This window comes from Heloderma suspectum, chromosome 6, assembly GCF_057233095.1.
Source record: "Heloderma suspectum isolate Gila_16-S chromosome 6, 16-S_ref, whole genome shotgun sequence".
Lineage (NCBI taxonomy): Eukaryota > Metazoa > Chordata > Lepidosauria > Squamata > Helodermatidae > Heloderma > Heloderma suspectum.
This window is the reverse complement of record NC_139463.1, coordinates 53232002-53256058: the sequence shown is the minus strand read 5'-3', so window position 1 is coordinate 53256058 and position 24057 is coordinate 53232002. Positions and strand designations below refer to the sequence as shown.

At 47.7% G+C, this 24057-nt stretch overlaps 2 protein-coding genes across 7 annotated transcripts in view; one reads left to right on the top strand and one right to left on the bottom strand.

The window, feature by feature from the left end:
- Window positions 1-214: 214 nt before the first annotated feature.
- Window positions 215-22463, bottom strand: LOC146340869 (uncharacterized). The gene is made up of 4 exons (XM_084804348.1): window positions 22236-22463; window positions 19953-20083; window positions 2025-2158; window positions 215-552 (listed from the first exon to the last, which is right to left on the bottom strand). Exons 2-4 carry the CDS (start codon window positions 20020-20022, stop codon window positions 277-279), a joined length of 480 nt encoding a protein of 159 aa, XP_084660474.1. The 5' UTR covers window positions 20023-20083; window positions 22236-22463; the 3' UTR covers window positions 215-276.
- Window positions 22464-22624: 161 nt separating this feature from the next.
- The window catches only part of MYO1D (myosin ID), a 279486-nt gene continuing 278053 nt past the window's right edge, over window positions 22625-24057 (top strand). For 3 of the 6 annotated variants that reach the window (XM_084804341.1, XM_084804342.1, XM_084804345.1), the window contains exon 1: window positions 23265-23497. In XM_084804341.1, coding sequence (XP_084660467.1) covers window positions 23403-23497 — 95 coding nt within the window. In that variant the 5' untranslated portion in view covers window positions 23265-23402. Of the gene's footprint in view, window positions 22946-23264; window positions 23498-24057 lie in introns of those variants that run through there. The other 3 variants (XM_084804344.1, XM_084804343.1, XM_084804340.1) reach the window with 3 other exon arrangements.

Below are 24057 nucleotides of genomic sequence, written 5' to 3'. Positions count from 1 at the left end.
ACAACCCACGCTGGCCTTGGCATTCTCCCTCCGACCTACGTCGTCACTCCCCCCACACACACACGCATCCCTGATTCCCATCCCTGATTGGGGTTGGACTAGCCAAGGAGTCCACTCTGCCGTTTCCCATGGTTTACCCAATTCACTCCAGTTGTAGTGTTTTGACCAATTTGTAATGTAGAATGTTGTATTCCCAACAAGCAATCCATCAGTTAGTTAATGAATCAACTGTCAAATATGCCTTTATTTACAAAAAACACCCCCCCACACACACATTTATAAGCAGCCTTGAAAAACTTCAATAATACGTTCTTCATGCGGCATGTATACGTTTGAAAGAAGCCTCTTTGTTGTGAATAAGTTATCCTTCAGTGCCTCCGCATAAAGCACCATACTGACTGCCATATAGACTTCTGTGCTGGTGACAAGGAACTTCTTCTTGTAGTGGGTCATCTTGGTAGCCTCCAAAGCCACCTTGCCATATAGGTGAGGTTTGTTCAGAGAACGAATTACATCTACTGCCCAGCAACATTTACTTGTGTCCTGAGAAACCTGTCATATAAAAGGAATATGTATATTAGTAGAGATGGACAAGATGTTATGCCAGGTGGGCTGCAGAACTGAACCACTGCTGGCTGTTCCTCCCCATTTTTAGCCATACGCCTCTAGGTACAGAATTGGCCTCCCTCCCCAGTCAGAACATGGTAGCATGACCTCATCACAGGACAGGAAATGGAAGTCACAGGCTAGTTGGATATCCTGAAACTTCTCCATGATGTTAATCCTGCCAAAGGAGTTTTTCTTCTGATAATTGAAATGCGTAATGAAAACAAGCTCCTCCCCAATCCACACATCCCTGCTAGGTTAAAAGCTTGTTTGATTGTTCTTATCATTGGTACATGGTGAAGTTTCAGTTGTCAGACACTGACCTCCTGGACAGCTTCACCCCCTAAGAGAAATTTAGAATAGCTCCCAAGAAGCCTCCAGTATCCAATTACAGAGTTTGCACAAGGTCACTACCTGCACTGAGTTAACACATACCACCAGTTAACCCCTTACAGGCATACACAAAGCTCACTCTAGCTCACATTCTTAAAACACTAAACTCACCAAACTAAGAACGTGACCTTTTTTTTTTTTGGCATTCACACTTGGCTTCACTTCAATAATCGTAGCCTCCTTGATGATTCATTTGCCAAAATAGACATCTCGACTTTCATTATTCTGCCTGCATGTTCTTCTCTTGCATGACGCTCCCCTGGTTTATTTCTCCTGTTATACTTGATATCTGCCAGACACTTTTTGTAGGATTAATGATCTACAAGGCTTTGTAGGAGAATGTGTATCTCTTCGCCAAGTTACAAATGTATTCTTTACTGTGAATAAAAGTTACTTTGTTGCATTTCTTGTATGTATGATATAACCTAAATGGGTCTTCATTTGTTTTTATTTGCAGGGGTAGGCAAATGGCTTCTGGATGTTTTAGACTACAACTCCCATAATCCCTGACAGTGGCCACATTGGCTGGGGCTGATGAGATCTAAAATGTCTGGAGGATCTAAAATGTCTGGAGGTTTGCCTGTCCCTAAAATTTTAAGTCACTGTTACCAGACACCTTAGTGTAGGCCTCACGTGTGAGAGAATATGCATGCTATAAAATGTTTTAATATATGTCAAATAAATACAGTTAGATACACTGCCAACAGTACACTGTAAGAGAATGTATGTATATAGCCCACACACCCCAAAACAGTATATGGTTCATGGAACATGAGTCCAGTGCTCAGCCATGGAACCTATTTTAAGAGCCAGCACTCAACTCTGCAACATACTGAATGTGTCTGAGCATGTGCAGAGGTATTCTGCATATCTAGGATTAAGCTGAAGGGCTCTAAAAATCAGCCAGCACCAATATCCAAGAGTCAAGATAGGTGTTCCTTATCTCATGTTTCTGCATGCATGCATAAGCTCTCCAACAGATCTAATACACAAATAGGGAACATACTTGTTACTTTGACACTTACCTGTTTTAGGATTCTGTATATGTAATCTGAATAGACCACTTTCTTCTTCATTCTGTACAACCGTATGCAATGGAGTGCAGATGCTGACAGTTCTTTATGGTGCCGATGGGGAGCCAAGGAATTTTTCATCCTGGCTATTAAGAGGCAAAAGCATGTAGCTATTAGAATACTGTGGATGCATTACCACCAATACACAGATACGGTTTTGAGATGGCTTCATTCAGAGTTTGGTCATATCTGCCCTACTTAGAAACTGAATTTCTCTAGAACATTCATACATTACATTTAGGAGCCATCTGTAGAGTAGCCCTTGTGTTGCCTCTGCAGCAGAGTTACTATTTAATAGGGAACCATGGTTTTAAGGAGGGTTGTTGAACCTCTTTCAGCCTGAGGGCCAAATTTTGTTTTGGAGAAGCTCTTGGAGGCTGAAAGCAAAATGGCTGGGGGCAAAGTACCAGCAGATTGTAGCTGAACACTTTTCCTGCCAGTCATGAAGCCTCAGGAGAGATACTTCAGCCTTTTGGAATGGGGAAAAACTACACAAATCCAGGAAACCACCAAACAATTGGCTGTCAGGGGAAAGGCGGTGACTGTCTGGGGAACCCTGGAGGGCTGGGCTTGACCCCCAGTTCTGCATCCCTATTCTAAGGTATGAAGCAAGCAAATACTCTGAAAACTAAGTCCTTAGATACCAGGTTCAGAACCACCACCTCACAGGTTGGCTAGCAAGTATTCCATGCTAGGCACCAATCTAGAGACCACATTCACATAGGAATTCTAGTTAGAATTCACCCTCACGCCTACCTCCTGTTACTTATGTGAACATGCAATTCTTAGCACAGACATAAAAAAAGCAGGATTTGTAATCTCACTGTGCATCTGGGCCAGTTTTAGGCGTTACGGACCAATGTACGCAAAAATCCATGCCAGTCTTTGATTTTCTAGGTTTGTCCACCCCTTAGCTATGAGTAGTCCAGTAATGTATGTACTAGCAGCTTTGAGCTAAGGTTCTTTACTTTTCAATCAAGCCCCTGCATCTGTTAATTCACAGGTGATCATTCTTATTTCTATGAATGACATTCTATCTACTAGTTCCTGTAGGTCAAGCAGCAGTTAGTAACACATGGACAGGGGCTGGTTGGTTGAAAAGATGGCAATGTAGACCAAGATACCATGGCTTTCTCTAAGCCAGGGGGTGTTAGCTTGTGGCTTTCCTGATATTTTGGCCAAGAACTCCCATCAGCCCTAGCCAGCATAGCCGATGGTGAAGGCTCATGGGAATTGCAGACCAAAACATATGGAGGACCAGAAGTTGGCCACCTCTGCTCTAAACTGTCTTGAGAACTGTGGCCCTGCCAACCCATACAGAACTACAATTCTCAGAACAAGGAGATAAGAATACCTAGTAACTGGACCAAAAATAACTGATTCAGAAAATAGTTGATCTATAGCCTAGAAATGTAGATAGGTAAACATATAACTGACTCCTATGGGGAAGGGAGATGTAATGTTGGGGGTAACAATGGACGTAGGCGCATGCACTGCAATGGAGAGAACAGCTCTAATAGCACCCAATCATAGTCTTCAGACACATGTAGAAAGAAAGCCAGACTATGAAGCACATGGTCTTCGATGTCTATATACTAATGCCCAGAGTATGGGAAACAAACAGAACGAACTTGAACTCTTAATATAGGAGGGAAATTATGACTTGATAGGTATAACTGAGACTTGGTGGGATGACTCTCATGACTGGAATACAGCAATTGAAGGATATAACTTGTTCAAAAAGAACAGGAGGAACAGAAAGGGAGGTGGGGTTGCACTGTATGTGAAAAAGACATATCTCTGCACAGAAATACAGGAGGATGAGCTTGGTGGCCCCATCGAGAGCATCTGGATCAAAATAAATGGAGCAAAGAATAAAAGGAACCTGGTGGTCGGAGTCTACTACCAGCCACCCAATCAAGGAGAAGACGAGGATGAAACTTTTGAAAAGCAAATAGCCAATGTTTTAAGGAAGCATGATGTAGTAGTAATGAGGGACTTGGATTTCCCTGATATTTGTTGGGAGACAAGTGCTGCACCTAGGAAAAAGAAACCAAATGCACAGTTACAAGATGGGGGAGACGTGGCTCAACAACACTACAAGTGAGAAAGATCTTGGAATTGTTATCGATCACAAGCTGAATATGAGCCAACCATGTGATGTGGCTGCAAAAAAGGCCAATGCTCTTTTGGGCTGCATTAATAGAAGCATAGCTTCCAAATCCTGGGAAGTACTAGTTCCCCTCTACTCAGCACTGGTTAGGCCTCATCTGGAGTACTGTGTCCAGTTCTCGGCACCACACTTTAAGAAGGATGCAGACAAACTGGAGAGGGTTCAGAGGAGGGCAACAAAGATGATCAGGAGACTGGAAACAAAGCCCTAGGAGGAGAGACTGAAAGAACCGGGCATGTTTAGCCTTGAGAAGAGAAGACTGAGGGGAGATAGGATCGCGCTCTTCAAGTACTTGAAAGGTTGTCACAGAGAGGAAGGCCAGGATCATTCCTTGATCATCCCAGAGTGCAGGACACAGAATAATGGGCTCAAGTGACAGGAAGCCAGATTCCGGCTGAACATCAGGAAAAACTTCCTGACTGTTAGAGCAATACGACTGGAACCAATTACCTAGGGAGGTGGTGGGCTCTCCCACACTGGAGGCGTTCAAGACGAGGCTGGACAGCCATCTGTCAGGGATGCTCTGTCTTGGATTCCTGCAGTGAGCAGGGGGCTGCACTCGATGGCCTTGTAGGCCCCTTCCAACCCTACTATTCTATGATTCTATGATTCTATGTCTAAGCACTTCATTTAATAATACAGGTTGTCTCCTTTGTGCCTTTAACAGCAGTCATACAATAGTTTGGGAGATAAAGCTTTTAGCCGCAGGGAGGCAAGGGCTAAAGCTTTAATGGAATGTTTAGTGTGTGGCCACCGTTAAAGACACAGAAACAAAACTATTAGAAGAAAATAGCAACCCTAACATGTTGCATTGTCTAACTAGCATTACTGTTTTGTTTGACAGTTCCAGAATTTTTGTTATCGTTGAAAAAATTCTGGCTTTCTGACTGTTTTCTGCTTAAATGCCAACCACAAGCTACCCCTTTTACCATCTTCACCAGCTACATAGTTAATAACCCACTCATGGTTTAAGCTATTCACCGAGGTCTCATGACATATGCAGCCTCCTACTATACCCTAAAGTAACCTTTGTACAACTAACTTTACAATTAATAATGAAAAAACAGATGCTGAACACAAAACCCATCACCCACAAACTTGAAATCTTACTTGAAAAAACAGCTGACCTACAATTTCAAGCAATACACACTCTGAAAGTTCAGGAAACAACTAATGGCAACAAGACCCAGGGATGACGGTTTTATGTTTCTTTGATAACACCTGTGATCCTCCTTGTCAGCTTCGTTTCCAGGTGCAGCTAACTAACTTAACACTCACCTTCAAAATGCCTCATTGGAATAAAGGAAAGGTTAGCTGGCCTGCACTCTGTGATCCCACTGTGCCTGAGTTTACATGGGCATGCTTCATCTAGAACAGTAGTTTTCAGACTCTCTGCTTCTCGGGGACAGTTCCACATGGGCTGCCTTGTTAAGCAAACTCTGCAAGTCTGCCATGGAACCCCACAAGTTGTTCAGGAAATTAGTTGTCTCTGGGGGGAGGTGAGGATCCCTTGGCAACACAGGCTCCCGTGGTACCAGGCCTGGAGGCAGGGCTAGCCTTAGGGGGTGGGCAAGCTGGGCGGTCACCCAGGGCACTGAGCTGAGCAGGGCACCAAACGGAGCCGAGGGGCTGCATTTTCTGAATGTACTGTCTGCAGTGAGCTAGGGTGGCAAAAAGGAAGTGTCTGTAACCCTTTTTTTAAGGTTCTAAAGGTTATCTGGGTACTACCTACAAAAATGATCATGCTTCAACTGCTGTAACTGCTATAAGCCTATATAATAATAAAACAAAGCTGTAAGCTGTAAGAGGTCAGCTGGATACCTTTTTATTTCTAACTTTTATTTATTATTTATAAAAATACAATTAATGGATATTCTGTTACACTGCTATGTTTTGCAGTGCTTCACAAACCACACAACTTCATAACACTGCAAAGCTGCTGGGGGTGGGGGGACTGGGACAATTTGCCCCAGGCCCCCCACCCCCCAGTGCCCGTGCATACCATTGGCCCCTGCCACGTTGCTGACCAGAATTCTCAGTATTTTATTAAAAGTGTTCATAAAAAGAGGGAATGGTATATTAGAGTGTAAGATGACACTGAATGTCAGCATGTAATTGTGACATAATGGGACCTCTCCCTGGCCATGAGGAAGTAAATATTTTACACAGCTGTGCATGAAACAGAATAGTTGCTAATTTGAGGCTTAAGCTGGCTGTAAAATGTATCCTTGGGAGGCTGGGATGGGGGCGGCTGCTTATGAGCTAGCCCTGCAGCCCAACTGTAAGGGAGTCTAACCCAATCACAGTCGAGTACAATCTTTCTGTCTGGGCAGCAATAGAGATAAGAGTGTGGGGCAGGCTTATGACTGGCCCAGCCAAGAAGCCCATTACAGGGCTGGCTGTAAGGAGAGAAGGAACAGGGAAGAATTCCTTACGGAGGGATCCTGCGTCAGAGCAGGCCTGCTTGGGTCACCGGGAAAAGGCCAGGCCTGCTGGGGAAAGAGCACAAGGGGTGAGTGAGTAAAGGCCACCTAGGATTTCCCGGCAAGTTGCCACTGGAGAGCAATTTTCCGTAACTGCCTCACACCACTCCTATGCCTTTCCCTGTGGCCAGGCTTTAGGGGAGGGATCCTTCCTGATCGAGGAGTGGAGAAGGCCAGCAGCAGGCCACAACCAGGAAAAGACCTGTGAGGCTGAGCCCCAGGAAGCAGAAAGAAGCCCTCCTGGAAGAGGCTTGGAATCTGGAGGAGGTGCTCAGGAGAGGCACAACCCAGTCCCTATTCCCTTTTCCTCATGTAAGAACAGATGAAGCACAGCTCTCATTCTGCCTGATCCCAGGGCACGGAGGAGCGGTGGGCGAGAATTCTCAGATGAAGTCTGTGCAGGCAAGAAGTCTCGCATGTGGCCCACAGCTTTGTACACGTATGCAGGGGTCCTTGCAGGGGGCAGCAGCAGGGCCCCCAACATCACACCTACACCAGGCCCCATAAACCCTCTGGGTGGCCCTGCAAAGCTGACTGGAGGGGGGGCACCAAAGGCACTTTTCACCCAGGGCACTACTTATGCTAGGGCTGGCCCTGCCTGGAGGAGAGGACTGCTCTGACATGGCCATATGTGTAGTCATGGTTTTACCCAACAGGGGGGCTGAAACATGAGCCACATAGCTTCGTGGCCTGACAGGGGCCTAGCAAGGACCCCCCTCCCTGTACATTTACTATGAGGCAAAGCATGTACAGCAAGGCAGCTGACCACAACATAGTTCAAAGGCCCATGGCCATGGCAGGCAGCCACGCATATGACAGATGTGAACCAAGTGCCAGCAGAGATGCACGCCCTGGTGGTGTAGGACACCGTGGCCTCCCTAACAACTAGGCTGGCAAAGCGAAGAGGAGGGTGGAGGACTGGCCTGCACCCTCTGGTGGTTAGGAGGTTCCCTGTGGTTATATGTGCATAGGGAAGTGGAGCACCTCTTTAAGTCATGCGTTGAGATGTGCTGCTCTGCTCCAGGTTATTTGGCGAGTTTCCATGAATGCCAAGGTCCATCATTTTATCATCCAGTTTTGCATGGTGGGTTGTTTTTCAGTTTTCCATTTGGCAGCTACTCCAAGGCATGCTGCAACTAAGGCAAAATACATCAGTTCCCTGTGTTCATTTTTTTGTTCATTTTTTTTCAGCGAAAATATTATGCATTCCAAGTAAAGGGCACTTTTAGATTACTTGGTTGGTAATACTTGTGATTTTTTTCAAAAACTTGAGTCCAGAATAGTTGGATACTTTCACATTCCCACGGCATGTGAATCGATGTTCACTTTTATCCACATTTCTTCCAGCAGTGAGGACTTGAGTCTTCTATCTGTCTGTCTTACCTTCTGCAGGATGAGGTACCACCTATTAAGAATTTTAATAGTAGTTTCTCTAGTTCTCATGGATATTGATTTCATTGGAGCTATACCACAATGCATTCCAACTTTCCTGCTGAATTGTCACTTTAAGCCCAGTCTCCCATGACTGTTTACATCCCCCTGTTCCACTCATTTCTAGGTAATTGTAATCTTATACATTTGTGAAATTAAATTCTTCATTTCAGATTCTGGGTATTCTTTTAACTTTTCAAAGTTAACTGTTCTTTTAACTGAGGGATTTGATGTAAAAACATAATTTGCTAAATTTGTAGCCAAATTGAAGAAGTTACTTGTATTTACTCTCCTTTTTTGAAATTTGGTCATTATATAGGTCTTTAAGGCTATAAAACCTTTCTCTTCCTAGCCTTTATACAGCTCTACCAAGAAACAATGGGTGGTAGAAAAACGGGGTCACAGTAGGAAAGGAGTGGGAATTAACAGCTTTTTCTACTTATCCCAAATGGTCAGGGGTTAGAACTGGTTAGAAATTAGAATAGAATAGTATAGTAGGGTTGGACCATCGAGTCCAACCCCCTGCTCAATGCAGGAATCCAAGTCAGAGCATCCCTGACAGATGGCTGTCCAGCCTTGTCTTGAAGGCCTCCAGTGTGGGAGAGCCCACCGCCTCCCTAGGTAATTGGTTCCATTCTCGTATTGCTCTAACAGTCAGGAAGTTTTTCCTGATGTTCAGCCAGAATCTGGCTTCCTGTCACTTGAGCCCATTATTCCGTGTCCTGCACTCTGGGAGGATCAAGAAGAGATCCTGGCCTTCCCCTCTGTGACAACCTTTCAAGTACTTGAAGAACGCTATCAAATCTCCCCTCAGTCTTCTCTTCTCAAGGCTGAATGTGCCCAGTTCTTTCAGTCTCTCCTCATAGGGCTTTGTTTCCAGTCCCCTGAACATCTTTGTTGCCCTCCTCTGAACTCTCTCCAGCTTGTCTGCATCCTTCTTAAAGTGTGGTGCCCAGAACTGGACACAATCATCAAGATGAGGCCTAACCAGTGCTGAGTAGAGGGGAACTAGTACTTCCCGGGATTTGGAAGCTATGCTTCTATGAATGCAGCCCAAAAGAGCATTGGCCTTTTTTGCAGCCACATCACATGGTTGGCTCATCTTCAGCTTGTGATCAACAACAATTCCAAGATCTTTCTCGCTTGTAGTGTTGTTGAGCCATGTATCCCCCATCTTGTAACTGTGCATTTGGTTTCTTTTTCCTAGGTGCAGAACTTGGCATTTGTCCCTATTAAATGTCATTCTGTTGTTTTCTGCCCAGCGCTCCAGGCTATCCAGATCACTTTGAATTTTGTTTCTGTCTTCCAAAGTATTAGCTATCCCGCCCAATTTTGTGTCATCTGCAAATTTGATAAGCGTCCCCTGCACCTCCTCCTCCTCCAAGTCATTAATAAAAATGTTGATGAGCACTGGGCCCAGGACTGAGCTCTGCAGTACCCCACTCGTTACCTCTCCCCAGTTTGAGAAGGTCCCATTGAGAAGCACTCTTTGAGTCCGATTCTGTAGCCAACTGTGGATCCACCGGATCATTGTTTCATCTAGCCCACTTTGAGCTAGTTTGCCCATCAGGATATCATGGGGCACTTTGTCGAAAGCTTTGCTGAAGTCAAGGAAATTATTGGAGAAGCATGTGTCTTAGCAGTTGTAAAGGACGAAGCTTGGAGGTTTCTATTGTTTTAGTGAAATCTCCATGCCTAGAATCATAGAATTGTAGGGTTGGAAGGGGCCTACAAGGCCATTCAGTCCAACCCCCCGCACAATGCAGGAATCTAAGTCAAAGCATCCCTGACAGATGGCTGTCCAGCTTCACCTTGAATGCCTCCAGTGTGGGAGAGCCCACCACCTCCCCAGGTCATTGGTTCCATTGTCGTATTGCTCTAACAGTCAGGGTTTTTTTCCTGATGTTCATCCAGAATCTGGCTTCCTGTAACTTGAGCCCATTATTCCATGTCCTGCACTCATCTGATCATCCTGCACCTGGGATGATGGAGAAGAGATCCTGGCCTTCCTCTCTGTGACAACCTTTCAAGTACTTGAAGAGCGCTATCATATCTCCCCTCAGTCTTCTCTTTCAAGGCTAAACATGCTCAGTTCTTTCAGTCTCTCTTCATAGGGCTTTGTTTCCAGTCCCCTGATCATCTTTGTTGCCCTCCTCTGAACCCTCTCCAGTTTGTCTGCATCCTTCTTCAAGTGTGGTGCCCAGAACTGGACACAGTCATCAAGATGAGGCCTAACCAGTGCTGAGTAGAGGGGAACTAGTACTTCCCGGGATTTGGAACCTATACTTCTATGAATGCAGCCCAAAATAGCATTGGCCTTTTTTGCAGCCACATCACATTGTTGGCTCATATTCTGCTTGTGATCGACAACAGTTCCAAGATCCTTCTCGCTTGTAGTATTGTAGAGCCACGTATCCCCCATCTTGTAACTGTGCATTTGGTTTCTTTTTCCTAGGTGCAGAACTTGGCATTTATCCCTATTAAATTTCATTCTGTTGCTTTCTGCCCACCACTCCAGCCTGTCAAGATCACTTTGAATCCTGTTTCTGTCTTCCAGGGTATTAGCTATCCTGCCCAATTTTGTGTCATCTGCAAATTTGATCAGCATTCCCTGCACCTCCTCCTCCAAGTCATTAATAAAAATGTTGATGAGCACTGGTCCCAGGACTGAGCTCTGCAGTACCCCACTCGTTACCTCTCCCCAGTTTGAGAAGGTCCCATTCATAAGCACTCTTTGAGTCCGATTCTGCAGCCAACTGTGGATCCACCTGATAGTTGTTTCGTCTAGCCCACTTTGAGCTAGTTTGCTCATCAGGATATCATGGGGCACTTTCTTCAAAGCTTTGCTGAAGTTGAGATATATTATGTCCACAGCATTCCCACAGTCCACAAGGGAGGTGACCTGATCAAAAAATGAGATCAGATTCGTCTGGCAAGATTTGTTCTTGACAAATCCATGTTGGCTTCGAGTAATCACTGCATTGTTTTCAAGGTGCTTACACATGGATAATCTGCTCCAGAATCTTCCCAGGGATTGATGTCAGACTGACTGGACTGACATCAGTCAGTCTGTACTTCAGCCTGTAGTTTGCCTTTGCCAGGGGGGCTCATAGAACTTCTTTCGGGGGAAGACTGAGCCAAAGTAGGAATTGAGCACTTCTGCTTTTTCCTTATCCTCGGTTATAATTTTGCCATCCTTATTTAATGGCTGAACCACCATTTCTTTCCTCTGTCTTTTACAATGCACGTATCTGAAGAAAGCCTTTTTGTTGCTTTTAGCATCCCTCGCTACCCTCAGCACTTTCTTAGCTTTAGCCTTCCTGACGCCATCCCTGCAATTCTGTTCTACCTGCCTGTACTCTTCCTTTGTTGCTTGGCCTTCCTTCCACTTCCTATATGTGTTGTTTTCTGTTTTCAGGTCATCTCTAAGCTTTTTGTGAAGCCACATTGGCTTCTTCTGTTGTCTTCCACCTTTTTTTCTTGTTGGAATTGTTTGTAATTATGCCTTTTGAATTTCCTTTTTTAAAAACTCCCATCCATCTTGGACTCCTTTTCTCATTAGAGTCACTTGCCATGGGACCTTACTGATCAGTGTTCTGAGTTTATTAAAACTGGCTTTCCTAAAATCCAGGGTACGCGTTTGGCTGCACTCAACGTTTGCTTCTTTTAGAACCAAGAACTCAAGTGCAACATGGTCACTTTCCCCCAGAGTTCCTGTAACTGCTACTTTATCCACTAAGTCATCTCTGTTGGCTAGGATCAAGTCAAGGATAGCCGATCCTCTACTTCCTTCCTCTACTTTCCGTAGGAGGAAATTATCAGCAACACAAGTCAGGAATCTCTTGGAGGGGCCACGTTTTGCAGAATTTGTCTCCCAACAAATATCAGGGAAATCCAAGTCCCCCATTACCACTACATCATGCTTCCTTGAAACATTGGCAATTTGCTTTTCAAAAGTTTCATTCTCGTCTTCTCACCTATCCATGAATTAGTCTTATTGTTGTGTATGATATATAAGTTAATATAACTATGTATATGTGGAATGCCCAGTCCCCCTTGTTTGCTGCTTTCATATAGTTCCTTGCTGCTTAGCCTTGCTTTTGGTTGATATGGACAAACTTTCTAAACACTGATTGTCACAGTGACATCTCTATGGACGGCTTCGGATGGATGACCACAGCAGGGGAAGCAGCCATCATGGCTGCTCCCCCTGCTCCCGCATGTGTGACCGCCATTTGCCTGCGGGTTGACATGTCATCGAAACCTGGCATGTGGCACTGTGGGGGGGGGGGCTTCGTACCCACGCTACAACCTCTATAGCACATCGTGGGTTGTACAGTGAGTATGATGCCCCATGCTCCAGGTTTGGACGCGCCATGGCATGGGGAATAATGCAAACAGAGGCCGTGTGCGTGGCATGTGTGGGGGCGAACAGCTGAGATGGGATTGCTCAGCTTGCTGGCTCCAAGCTCGCAGCCAGGAAACCGTGCTCCCCATCCCCTCCCCCAGCATCTCCTGGCCTCTCCTCCTCCCTCTCCTCTCCTTCTTATCAGCACCCCCGCTTTCCCTCTCCCTTGCGTCTGACCTTGCGACCTCGACCTTGGCAGAGTGGCTGGGGTGGAGCATTCTGCGGCAGCGGGGGTGGGGGGCGGGGTGAAGGTCTGAGTGGCGATCTTCACTTCCGAGGTTGCAGCTCTGTCTACGGCACAATTCCCCAGTGCAGCGCCCCTGGGAAAGCCCTTCGCTATGCCTCCAATACTAGATTCCAGGCCCTTTTGGGGAAGGAGGCATCAATCCTTCCCCAAAACCGATTCCATGTGGAACCGATTCCAGTTACTTGCAGATGAGACTGGAGGACAGCCTGCAGAGGAAGAATCACAGGGGAACCTGCATGAGAGTGAGCAAGAGGCTGAAGGTCAGTTAAACAGAGGCAATGAAACCCAGGCCTACAACAACAAGAAGAGGGGAGTGGTAGTAGTGGGAGACTCCTTGCTGCGTGGGATCGAGACCCAAGTATGTCGCGAAGACCCTTGGATTCGCCAGGTATGTTGTCTCCTGGGAGGACAAATTAGAGACGTGACTGAAAGGTTGCCTGCACTCATAAAGCCCCCTGACAGGTATCCCTTTCTTCTCATCCATGTGGGAAAAAATGATACTGCCAAGCGGAGCAACGAAGAGATCACGTCATACTTTGAAGCTTTGGGAAGGAAACTCAAGAACTTTGGGGCCCAGATAGTTTTCTCATCCATCCTTCCAGTAGTTAGAAGAGAGATAGAAAGGGAACGAAAAATATTCCGGGTGAATGACTGGCTACGAAGGTGGTGCCGACGAGAGAGATTTGGATTCTGGGACCATGGCCTATACTTCCTGGAAGATGGGCTGTTGGCTAGGGACGGGTTGCACCTCACAAAGGATGGGAAGAATGTGTTTGGCCACAGCATGAAGAACTTCATCAGGAGGGCTTTAAACTGAATCCTACGGGGAAGGGAGATGTAATGTTGGGGGTAACAATGGACATAGGCGCATGCACTGCAATGGAGAGAACAGCTCTGATAGCGCCCAATCATAGTCTTCAGACACATGTAGGAAGAAAGCCAGACTATGAAGCACATGGTCTTCGATGTCTATATACTAATGCCCAGAGTATGGGAAACAAACAGAACGAACTTGAACTCTTAATACAAGAGGGAAATTATGACCTGATAGGTATAACTGAGACTTGGTGGGATGACTCTCATGACTGGAATACGGCAATTGAAGGATATAACTTGTTCAAAAAGAACAGGAGGAAAAGAAAGGGAGATGGGGTTGCACTGTATGTGAAAAAGACATATCTCTGCACAGAAATACAGGAGAATGAGCTTGGTAGCCCCATCAAGAGCATCTGGGTTGAAATAAATGGAGCAAACAATAAAAGGAACCTGGTGGTCGGAGTCTACTACTGGCCACCCAATCAAGGAGAAGACAAGGATGAAACTTTTGAAAAGCAAATAGCCAATGTTTTAAGGAAGCATGATGTAGTAGTAATGGGGGACTTCAATTTCCCCGATATTTGTTGGGAGACAAATTCTGCAAAACATGGCCCCTCTAGGAAATTCCTGACTTGTGTGGCGGATAACTTCCTCCTACAGAAAGTAGAGGAAGAAACTAGAGGATCGGCTATCCTTGACTTGATCCTAACCAACAGAGATGACTTAGTGGATAAAGTAGCAGTTACAGGAACTCTGGGGGAAAGTGACCATGTTGCATTTGAGTTCTTGGTTCTAAGGGAAGCAAAAGCTGAGTGTAGTCAAACACGTACCCTGGATTTTAGGAAAGCTGATTTTAATAAACTCAGAACAACCATCAGGAAGGTCCCATGGCAAGCAACGCTAACAAGAAAAGGAGTCCAAGATGGGTGGGAGCTTTTAAAAAAGGGAATTCTCAAGGCACAATCACAAACCATTCCAACAAGAAGAAAAGGTGGAAGACAACAGAAGAAGCCAATGTGGCTTCACAAAAATCTTAGGGATGACCTGAAAACAAAAAAGGACACGTATAGGAAGTGGAAAGAAGGCCAAGTAACAAAGGAAGAGTACAGGCAGATAGCACAGAATTGCAGGGATGGCGTCAGAAAGGCTAAAGCTGAGAACAAGCTGAGGTTAGCGAGGGATGCTCAAAACAACAAAAAAGCTTTCTTCAGCTACATGCATAGTAAAAGGCAGAGGAAAGAAATGGTGGTTCAGCTATTAAATAAGGATGGCAAAATGATAACAGAGGACAAAGAAAAGGCAGAGGTGCTCAATTCCTACTTTGGCTCAGTCTTCTCCCAAAAGAGGGTCTATGAGCCCCCTGGCAAAGGCGAAGTACAGGCTGAAGGGGCAGGATTGCAGCTTGAGATCGATAGGCATATGGTCAAGGAACACCTAATTACGTTGAATGCGTTCAAATCTCCAGGGCCAGATGAACTGCATCCTGGAGTAATAAAGGAACTGGCAGAAGAACTCTCAGAACCGCTGTCTATTCTCTTCGAGAAATCATGGAGGACAGGGGAAGTGCCAGATGACTGGAGGAGGGCTAATGTTGTCCCTATCTTCAAAAAGGGTAAAAAGGAGGAACCTGGGAACTACAGACCAGTCAGTCTGACATCAATCCCTGGGAAAATTCTGGAGCAGATGATACAGCAATCCATCTGGAAGCACCTTGACAACAATGCCGTGATGACTCGAAGCCAACATGGATTTGTCAAAAACAAGTCCTGCCAGACAAATCTGACCTCATTTTTTGATCAAGTCACCTCCCTTGTAGACCGTGGGAATGCTGTAGACATCATATACCTCGACTTCAGCAAAGCTTTCGACAAAGTGCCCCATGATTTCCTGATGAGCAAACTAGCTCAAAGTGGGCTAGATGAAACAACCATCCGGTGGATCCACAGTTGGCTACAAATCGGACTCAAAGAGTGCTTATCAATGGGACCTTCTCAAACTGGGGAGGGGGAACGAGTGGGGTACTGCAGGGCTCAGTCCTGGGCCCAGTGCTCTTCCACATTTTTATTAATGACTTGGAGGAGGAGGTGCAGGGAATGCTGATCAAATGTGCAGATGACACAAAATTGGGTGGGATAGCTAATACTTTGGAAGACAGAAACAAAATTCAAAGTGATCTGGATAGCCTGCAGCGCTGGGCAGAAAACAACAGAATGACATTTAATAGGGATAAGTGCCAAGTTCTGCACCTAGGAAAAAGAAACCAAATGCACAGTTACAAGATGGGAGATACGTGGCTCAACCACACTACAAGCGAGAAGGATCTTGGAATTGTTGTCGATCACAAGCTGAATATGAGCCAACTATGTGATGTGGCTGCAAAAAAGGCCAATGCTCTTTTGGGCTGCATTCATAGAAGCATAGCTTCCAAATCCCGGGAAGTACTAGTTCCCCTCTTCTCAGCACTGGTTAGGCCTCATCTGGAGTACTGTGTCCAGTTCTGTGAACCACACTTTAAGAAGGATGCAGACAAACTGGAGAGGGTTCAGAGGAGGGCAACAAAGGTGATCAGGGGACTGGAAACAAAGCCCTATGAAGAGAGACAGAAAGAACTGGGCATGTTTAGCCTTGAGAAGAGAAGACTGAGGGGAGATATGATAGCACTCTTCAAGTACTTGAAAGGTTGTCACAGAGAAGAAGGCCAGGATCTCTTCTTGATCATCCCAGAGTGCAGGACACGGAATAATGGGCTCAAGTTGCAGGAAGCCAGATTCCGGCTGAACATCAGGAAACACTTCCTGACTGTAAGAGCAATACGACAATGGAACCAATTACCTGGGGAGCTGGTGGGCTCTCCCACACTGGAGGCCTTCAAGACGAGGCTGGACAGCCATTTGTCAGGGATGCTCTGACTTGGGTTCCTGCATTGAGCAGGGGGTTGGACTCGATGGCCTTGTAGGCCCCTTCCAACCCTACTATTCTATGCTTCTATGAATCCTATTTGCCTGTAAAAGTTGCTACTATTTGGAAGATACGACATAACTAAAGACTTTAAACTTACAAACTTTAGGAATCTGCTTCAGAAACGTAGGTTTTCGTGGAATTCCAGGGAAGACGAAGTAGGTGGAGGAATCAGAGGAATGGCCTACCACAGGGAAGTGTATTAGCGCCAACTCTCTTCAATATCTACACTAACGATCAATCGCTTCCCACAGGAACTAATAATTATATATATGCTGACCATCTGGTAATGGCCACACAAGGAAAAACATTCGAGGAGGTAGAACAATGATTAACCGAAGCTCTGGAAGAGCTGGACCGATATTACTGTGAAAACCAGCTAAGGCCAAATCCAGCAAAAACTCAGGCATGTGCCTTCCATCTACGCAATAAGCAAGCTACTGGGAAGCTACAAATTACATGGACAGTCACAGGAGTGTTATTGGAGCATTGCACTAACCCTAAATATTTAGGGGTTACTTTGGATAGGGCCTTAACATATAGACAGCACTGCATCCACACTAAACTGAAGGTCAAATAGCATCATTAGGAAATTAACGAGCACTACTTGGGGTGCTGAACCCAGGGTTCCTGAGACTGCAGCATCAGCCCTCGGCCGCGCGGCTGGCGAACACACCTGCCCAGCTTGGTACAAATCAGCACATGCTGGGCAAGTTGATGTTGCTTTGAATGAAACAAGTAGAGTCATTACTGGATGTCTAGAACCTACTTCTCTAGATAAGATCTATCATATAACTGGCATTGCCCTGCCTGCTGTTCGTAGAGAAGCAGCATACAAATATATTTTAGCTTCTACATTTTATACTTTAAATGTTATGTGTTATAGTATGTTTTTAACTGCGATGCTTCTGACACGAATAAATAAATTTGGAAGTTAGTATTTAAAAACCCCAAATTGATTCTGAGGACACTGTGAGGAGAGAAAAGCAGGCAGAGGAAACTGTGAAGAGGGAAAGACAGGGCGGGTTCCCCCATGACAACGGAAGGAAAAGCAAATGGAGGATTACCCAGATTTTTTCAAGGGATCGGCTCTGGTGCATTTGTGTCTGCGCAGGGCTCCACGAGCGAGTGCACCGCACCAGTATAAGATACTTCCTGATGGAGGTGGGGGTTGGGGTGAATGCCATCTGACTGTCTGGGGCTGCTCAACCAATAAGAGAGGCTCCCCTCCTCCAGGCTCTTCCCCCCTTTCTCCTTCGATAAAATCCTAGGAGGTTTCCTCCAGTGTCTTGGCAAAAATCACTCTCCTTCTCTCCCCCGCCCCCACATTAAGTACCTCCTTAAACCAACAATCCTCACCGGAACACAAAGTTCTCCCTGCCCTGAAGCTGCCGAAGCTGTGAGCAATCTCCTTCTTTCTCTCTCTCTCCCCCTTCCCCTCGCATTAGTTACTTCCTTAAATAAATAATCCTTATAGGAACACAGTGTTCTCGCTGCCCTGCTGCGATCAATTGAAGCTTTGACATTAAGGCTCTCTAAATGCATTATTTCGATTCACGGGAATCTCAGTAACTTCAGGAGTATGCATTTCTGGAACAAGCCGCATAAGCCTAATTGACCACAGTGGGAGTTACTTCTGAGTAGACACACATAAGTTTGTGCTGGGAAAGACAGGGAGAGGAAACGAAGGGAAGGGAAACTAGCCCCCTTTCTAACCCGATGCTGCGCATGAACGAAAATATGAATTAGTTACTTCCGAAGGGAATAAACCAAGCAATGGAGAATTGCAGCTTTGGGAAAGTGCTTTACAGCCTTTAGGGAAGCAGGGCTTTAAAATGTGTTATTTCAATTGAGGAAGATCTCTGTAAATGATAGCATGCACATTCAAGGGACAAGCCTCATTGACCACAATGGGAGGTACTTCTGAGTAGACACTAATTGGTTTGTGCTGGGAGACACAGGGACAGGAGACACCCCTTGACCGGGGTCATGGTGAAAGGCACACTCCTGAGCAGGGCTAGCATGCCCTAGGTCAATGTGGGGGTTGGGGCCCACAACAGCTTTACTGGGGAGAACCCGACTTAAGGAAAAGAATCTGACTTCAAGCAGTCTCAGGCAATCTGGTTCTTCCATGATAAGCTCCAGGGTGTCTGCTGGATGGCCACGACGTCATGTATCCCTAATGACCCCCAGATGCAGCCAGCTCAAAGTATATAGCTGGCGGAGACACCCCCAGAGGCAGAAAAGAGAGGTCCTGAGGAGGCTGAGCAAGGCCAGAAAGGGAGCAGCAGCACGGGCTGCTTTCTGCCCTCCCCGCAGTTGCCAGGCAGCAGCAGCAGCTCTGTAACAAACAGGCCATACCTGAGGCCTCCAGTTACTTTTGGGTCCTGGACTGCACAGCTACAGATAGGTCTTAAGAAAAATAACCTGCCTTTGTGGACAGTATAAGTCCCTCCATTTTATTGCTTACAGACTTACTTTAAATTATTTATTCATTTGGAAGTTTGTTTTGCTTCTTCTGCACTTTTCCCTTCCCTGTTAAATACATCCTAGTTCTTCTATAAGCTGCTCGCTGGTTTCCCCCCATTTGATTTCAGGGAACAGAGCTCCTGGTGGGCTGGAGGCACAACACACTAATTGGGGTCAGGATCTTTCTCCCTCATCCACGACTGTATGTATGAATCCGGGTCCCATTGCCTTCATCACCCCACTGGGTTGCTGGCGGAGGAAGTGGGGAGCACCACTGGGACCGGGATTCATACATTAAAAAGATGAGAAAAACCATACTTTTTTCAAACAGTACAAATACCTTCTGTCTCCTGGGACATAGCACGTACTACACCTTTTCCCTCACCTATGATGACAAACCATTTTCAAAAAGACACTGTACAAATGGGGAAACATTACTAAAAATAAACCCCATGTAAGTCTATGGGGGGAAAACAGACAATACCTGTGAAACTGCTGGTGGGCACTTGTCAAACTTTAAAGTCTGATAAATAAGCAATTTTCTTGCCCTTTCTACCTCAAAATGGGAACAGACCATCCTCAAATGCACCTCTCCTATACTGCCAAGTTTCAGAGAAGTCCGTTGCACCATTTTCTCAGCATAAGCCACAGGGCCTACTCCCCATGCAATTTCTGGTTATAATGGCAGAATGCAATTCACGCAACTCACACTTAACATAGGGCAACTACAGTGGCCTTATAATACTATTCTTTTCCCTCTTTAATTTTGTTTGACTGTACATTCTCACCGTATCCGTTATAACCCATATATCTCAACTTAACATACACTGTCTTCTATGATAAGCAGAATATAACATTATGTTTAACATATCAACAAACAATACAAACATCATACCTCTCTTGTGCAATCTTCCATCAACAGAGAACCTTGCTTGGATGTCTGGCCCAATGCTGCCTAGAGGCATGTTGAACTGGGGAACGCAATGGAGGTTTCCATTGTGAGATCCAATCCCGCCTGATGCAGATCTGTAAATAAAAATTACAACAATGTTGAATGGACTATTATTATTCAATAAGCCATACAGTAATTGTTTATGTTTAATAAAGAGCATATCTTTTAAGGGTGATGTCTTTTGCATTTCAGGCATCTTATGCTTTTTCTTGCTTAGCTTAGCTTTGTTTTGGGAACGTGCTTAAATCTGTTTTGCTTTCCCCCTGTAGGTCCAGTTTCACTGCTTGGCTGCAATGGGTCTATCCTCTGTGGTTTTATTCCCCTCATCCTTTTGACTGAAAATGGATCATATGCAGCAAGAATTCTTTTGCTTCATTATGCTTGATGAGTATTGTAATTGTGTCATTTAGAGAATTATAATTTTAAAGGGGTATCTCCATCAATCCCTGTTTGTTTTAGCTATTCTGTACAATACTGTGTTCACTGTGATTTTTCAGGGTGACAGGACCGGTGTCTTGATATATTTGTATTTACTGTTGTTGATATACAATTTTTGTTCCTGCACATGTTTTGGCTAGGATGGTGTCTTTTAAGCCCGAGTTGTAAGAACATACAATTAAACCTCTGGGTTATGCCCCCTCTGCTGGTCTTGCACAAAAGGCCCTTTGTGTTCTTGCTATGTCTGTGCACACAAGCTTTGCCTCCAGGAGGGTTTTGGCCAGCCAGGTGCTTATAAATGGGATCTTTACTGTTGTTGATATACAATTTTTGTTCCTGCACATGTTTTGGCTAGGATGGTGTCTTTTAAGCCTGAGTTGTAAGAACATACAATTAAACCTCTGGGTTATGCCCCCTCTGCTGGTCTTGCACAAAAGGCCCTTTGTGTTCTTGCTATGTCTGTGCACACAAGCTTTGCCTCCAGGAGGGTTTTGGCCAGCCAGGTGCTTATAAATGGGATCTTACCCTGCCCTTCTGCTGGCTCCTTGATCACCTGAATCTTAAGCTGGCCCTTCTCTTATAGTTTTCAAGGTATTCTAAGCACTGCTGGAGTTCTAAATATGTTTGTAAGAGCTTTGCATTTATTTAATTTTACATTCCCAGCCAAGATGGCTTGGGATGCTTTCCCCCCAGTCCTGGTGAGTTTAGCTGCTACCTCACCTATTTGTCTTTCCAGGGTCTTAATTATTTTGGACCTCTTCTCCCTTAAGCCTTTTACTTCTTTCATGATCTCTGTGAGGGTGTCCATGTCCTCGTCTGCTGCTTTTAGAGATTTGTGCCCACATTCAGGCCTTCCCCACCCTCTTCTCCTAGACCTTGCTCTGTTGCCTTTGGCCCAAAATATGCAGTCAAGCTTTTATCACAATTTCGGTGAGTTCCTTGGGATATCCCCTTCTATTTTATATATTGGTGAGATATTTACCTTTCCGTTTAGTCCATTTGTAGGTCAAATACTACAGAGGAAAAACAGGATCCTGATCTAAACTGCTATCTTCGATTGTTGCTAGCACCACCTTTTACTTCAGAGATTTTTAATCTGCCTTTCAGGAGGTACTGACCTCACAAGGTGATTTAGGGCACAATCCTATGTGGTCCACCCTTGATATTTGTAAACCTCCAAACTCAGAGGCTTGTGAGCATCCAGTGCAGAGAGGGAGGTGCAGTGGAGGCGATCCTCACCTCTGCTGTGCCTCTTGCCCTGCATTTCAGCTAAATGGGCCTTTTCAACCATCTAGCTGAGGCTTTGCAGAGGGGGAGGGAAGGAGGCTGGGGTGGTCTCAGGATGCAGCGTAAGCCAGCCCCTCCCCTCCCCTCGGAACGCCCCCTTTGCCTTCTCTCTATGGTCGTTTTGCGGCACGGAGAGGCAGCCGGCATGGTTCTCTCTGTGCTGGCTGGGAGGGGAGCTCGGATCCCTGGGTCTGAGGTTGGAGTGCTGTCTCCAGCCTCAGATCCAGGAATCCGAAATATCCTATGGCCCCACAGACTCTGTGTAGGGGCCACAGGATTGCTCCCTCCCAATGTGATAAAAATATAGAAATACAAGTACAATTAAACACACACATATTCAGGGGAAGCAGTGACAGCTAGTGATTTGTGAGCACTAAATGCAGACTGGAAAAAATGCGTCTTCAAGATTGTCTTTTTTTAAGCAGTGGTGAAGCCATACATATTTATCTGGGGAGTGAGTTGCAAAGGTATGGGGCTACCACTCTTATCCCTAGTACCCACCTAGTACCGGCTCTTGCTGGTGGAGAGCCTCTGACATTGATCTAAATGCTTGTGCAGGCACATACGAGTGTAGGTGGTTGTGCAAATAAGGTGGCCTCAACCCATTTAGGGCTTTAAGGGTCAAAACCAGCCCTTGGATTGGGTTTGAAAACTAACAGGAAGCCAAAGGTAATAATATAGACTTGGAATAATATGCTCCTGAAAATGTTTTAGCTGTTGTACTACTGCAGTTTCTGAATTGTCTTCACGGGCAGCCCCACATAGAGTGCGTTGCACTAATCTAATCTGGACCGAACCGAGGCGTGCATCGCCATGGCCAGGCCAGCTTTTTCTACAGGGAGCACAGCCCCCAGGCCAGCCTAGGCTGGTACAAAGTGCTTCCGGCATCTGATGCCAGCAGCACCTCCGCAGCCGCGCTGCGCCAAGGAGCGCTCCCAGGCCGGGCTTCCGGCTCCGCGGGGCGAGTGCGACGCCGCCAGAGCCGGGCCCAGGCCTCTGGCCAGCTGTGCGGGCTGCCCGGCCACAGGACTTCCCCCTCGTCCGGATGCCGCCTGCTGCCCCGCGCACCCGGCACTGCCCCGCACCCGTCCAGGGCCTCCACCGCCGCCCCGGGGCTGGGGCTGGAAAAGGGGGCGAGCGCTGCGCGACGCCTGCCCGGGGACGGCGCGCCAGCCCGGGCGTCCGCGCGGCTTCCCCGGGGCGCCGTGAGGGTGAGCCGCGGCCCGGCTCGTTGAGGGAAACGCGGGGCGTCGACGCGCTCAGCAGGCCGCGCTGCGGGCCGCCCGCGCGGCCATCCCCCGCGCGCCCCTCGTGTCCCCCACGGCCTGTCCGGGACGGGGCCAGAGGCGCGCGGGGCGCGGAACCGGTGCGGGAAGAGGCCGGGAGAGGCCAGCTCTGCTCCCGGCACGCGCGCAGCGGGCGGCTCCCGGCGCGCCCCTCGGGCCGGGGCCGGCGCTGCAGCCACGCCGCACGGTGCGCCGGCGCAGCGGAGCCGCCAGGCGGCGCCGCGGTTGCTCGGAGGGCGGCCGGGCGCGGCCCCTGCGGCTGCAGGGGGCCGCCCCGCCCCGCCGCGAGCGGCGCCTCAGGTGCGGGGCGGGGCCTCCGCGACGCGGCGCCGCCCGGCTTCCGCGGGCGCCGTCTCGGGCTTCCCGTCCTCCCGGCGGCGCCATGGCGGAGCAGGAGAGCCTGGAGTTCGGCAAGGCGGACTTCGTGCTGCTCGACGCCGTCGCCATGCCGGAGTTCCTGGGCAACCTGCGGCTGAGGTGCGGGCACGGGCGGGCGGCGGCGGCCTCCCGGGCCCCGCCGATTCTGAGGGCGAGGGCGGCGCGGCGGCGGCAGGTGCCGGCCGGCCCGCTGCGGCGGGGGCGTCGCTCCGCTCCGCTCGGGCGGGGCTCGCGAGCCCTGGCGGCGGGAGCGGCCTCTGCCCCAGGCGCCGCGTCGCTTCGTGCCGGCGCCGGCCGGGCCCCCGGAGCCGCGCCGCGGGCGCAGGGGTGGAGGCCGCGGGCGGCCGGGCGGGCGCCCGGCGCGGGGGTCGCCGCGAGCCCCCGCCGCCGCGCCGGCTGCGCAGCGCCCCTCGCCTGCCGGGAGGCTCCCGCGAGGCGGCCCGCCGCGGCTGCCGGTCTCGGGGCCGCTGCCCGCCGTGGCGGGGCGCGACCCTCGCGCTGCACGGAACGGCCCCGCCGCCGCCGCCCCATCCTCCGGCAGCCTGTGGCCCGCAGCGGCCGGCCGGGCTGTCGGGGCAGCCGTTGCAACTGCCGCGCGGAGCTCCGGCGCCTCTGCGCGGAGGCCCCGCTGGCATCTCTGTCACGGTTACTAGTGGCAC

Bases quoted from the DNA above. Each gene is read 5' to 3' on its own strand.
- LOC146340869 (XM_084804348.1), bottom strand. From the start codon at position 20,022: ATGCCTCTAGGCAGCATTGGGCCAGACATCCAAGCAAGGTTCTCTGTT. The intron at 2,159-19,952 runs GTATGATGTTTG...GCCTCTTAATAG, and splicing joins TGGAAGATTGCACAAGAGAG to CCAGGATGAAAAATTCCTTG. The intron at 553-2,024 runs GTAAGTGTCAAA...TTTATATGACAG, and splicing joins TATACAGAATCCTAAAACAG to GTTTCTCAGGACACAAGTAA.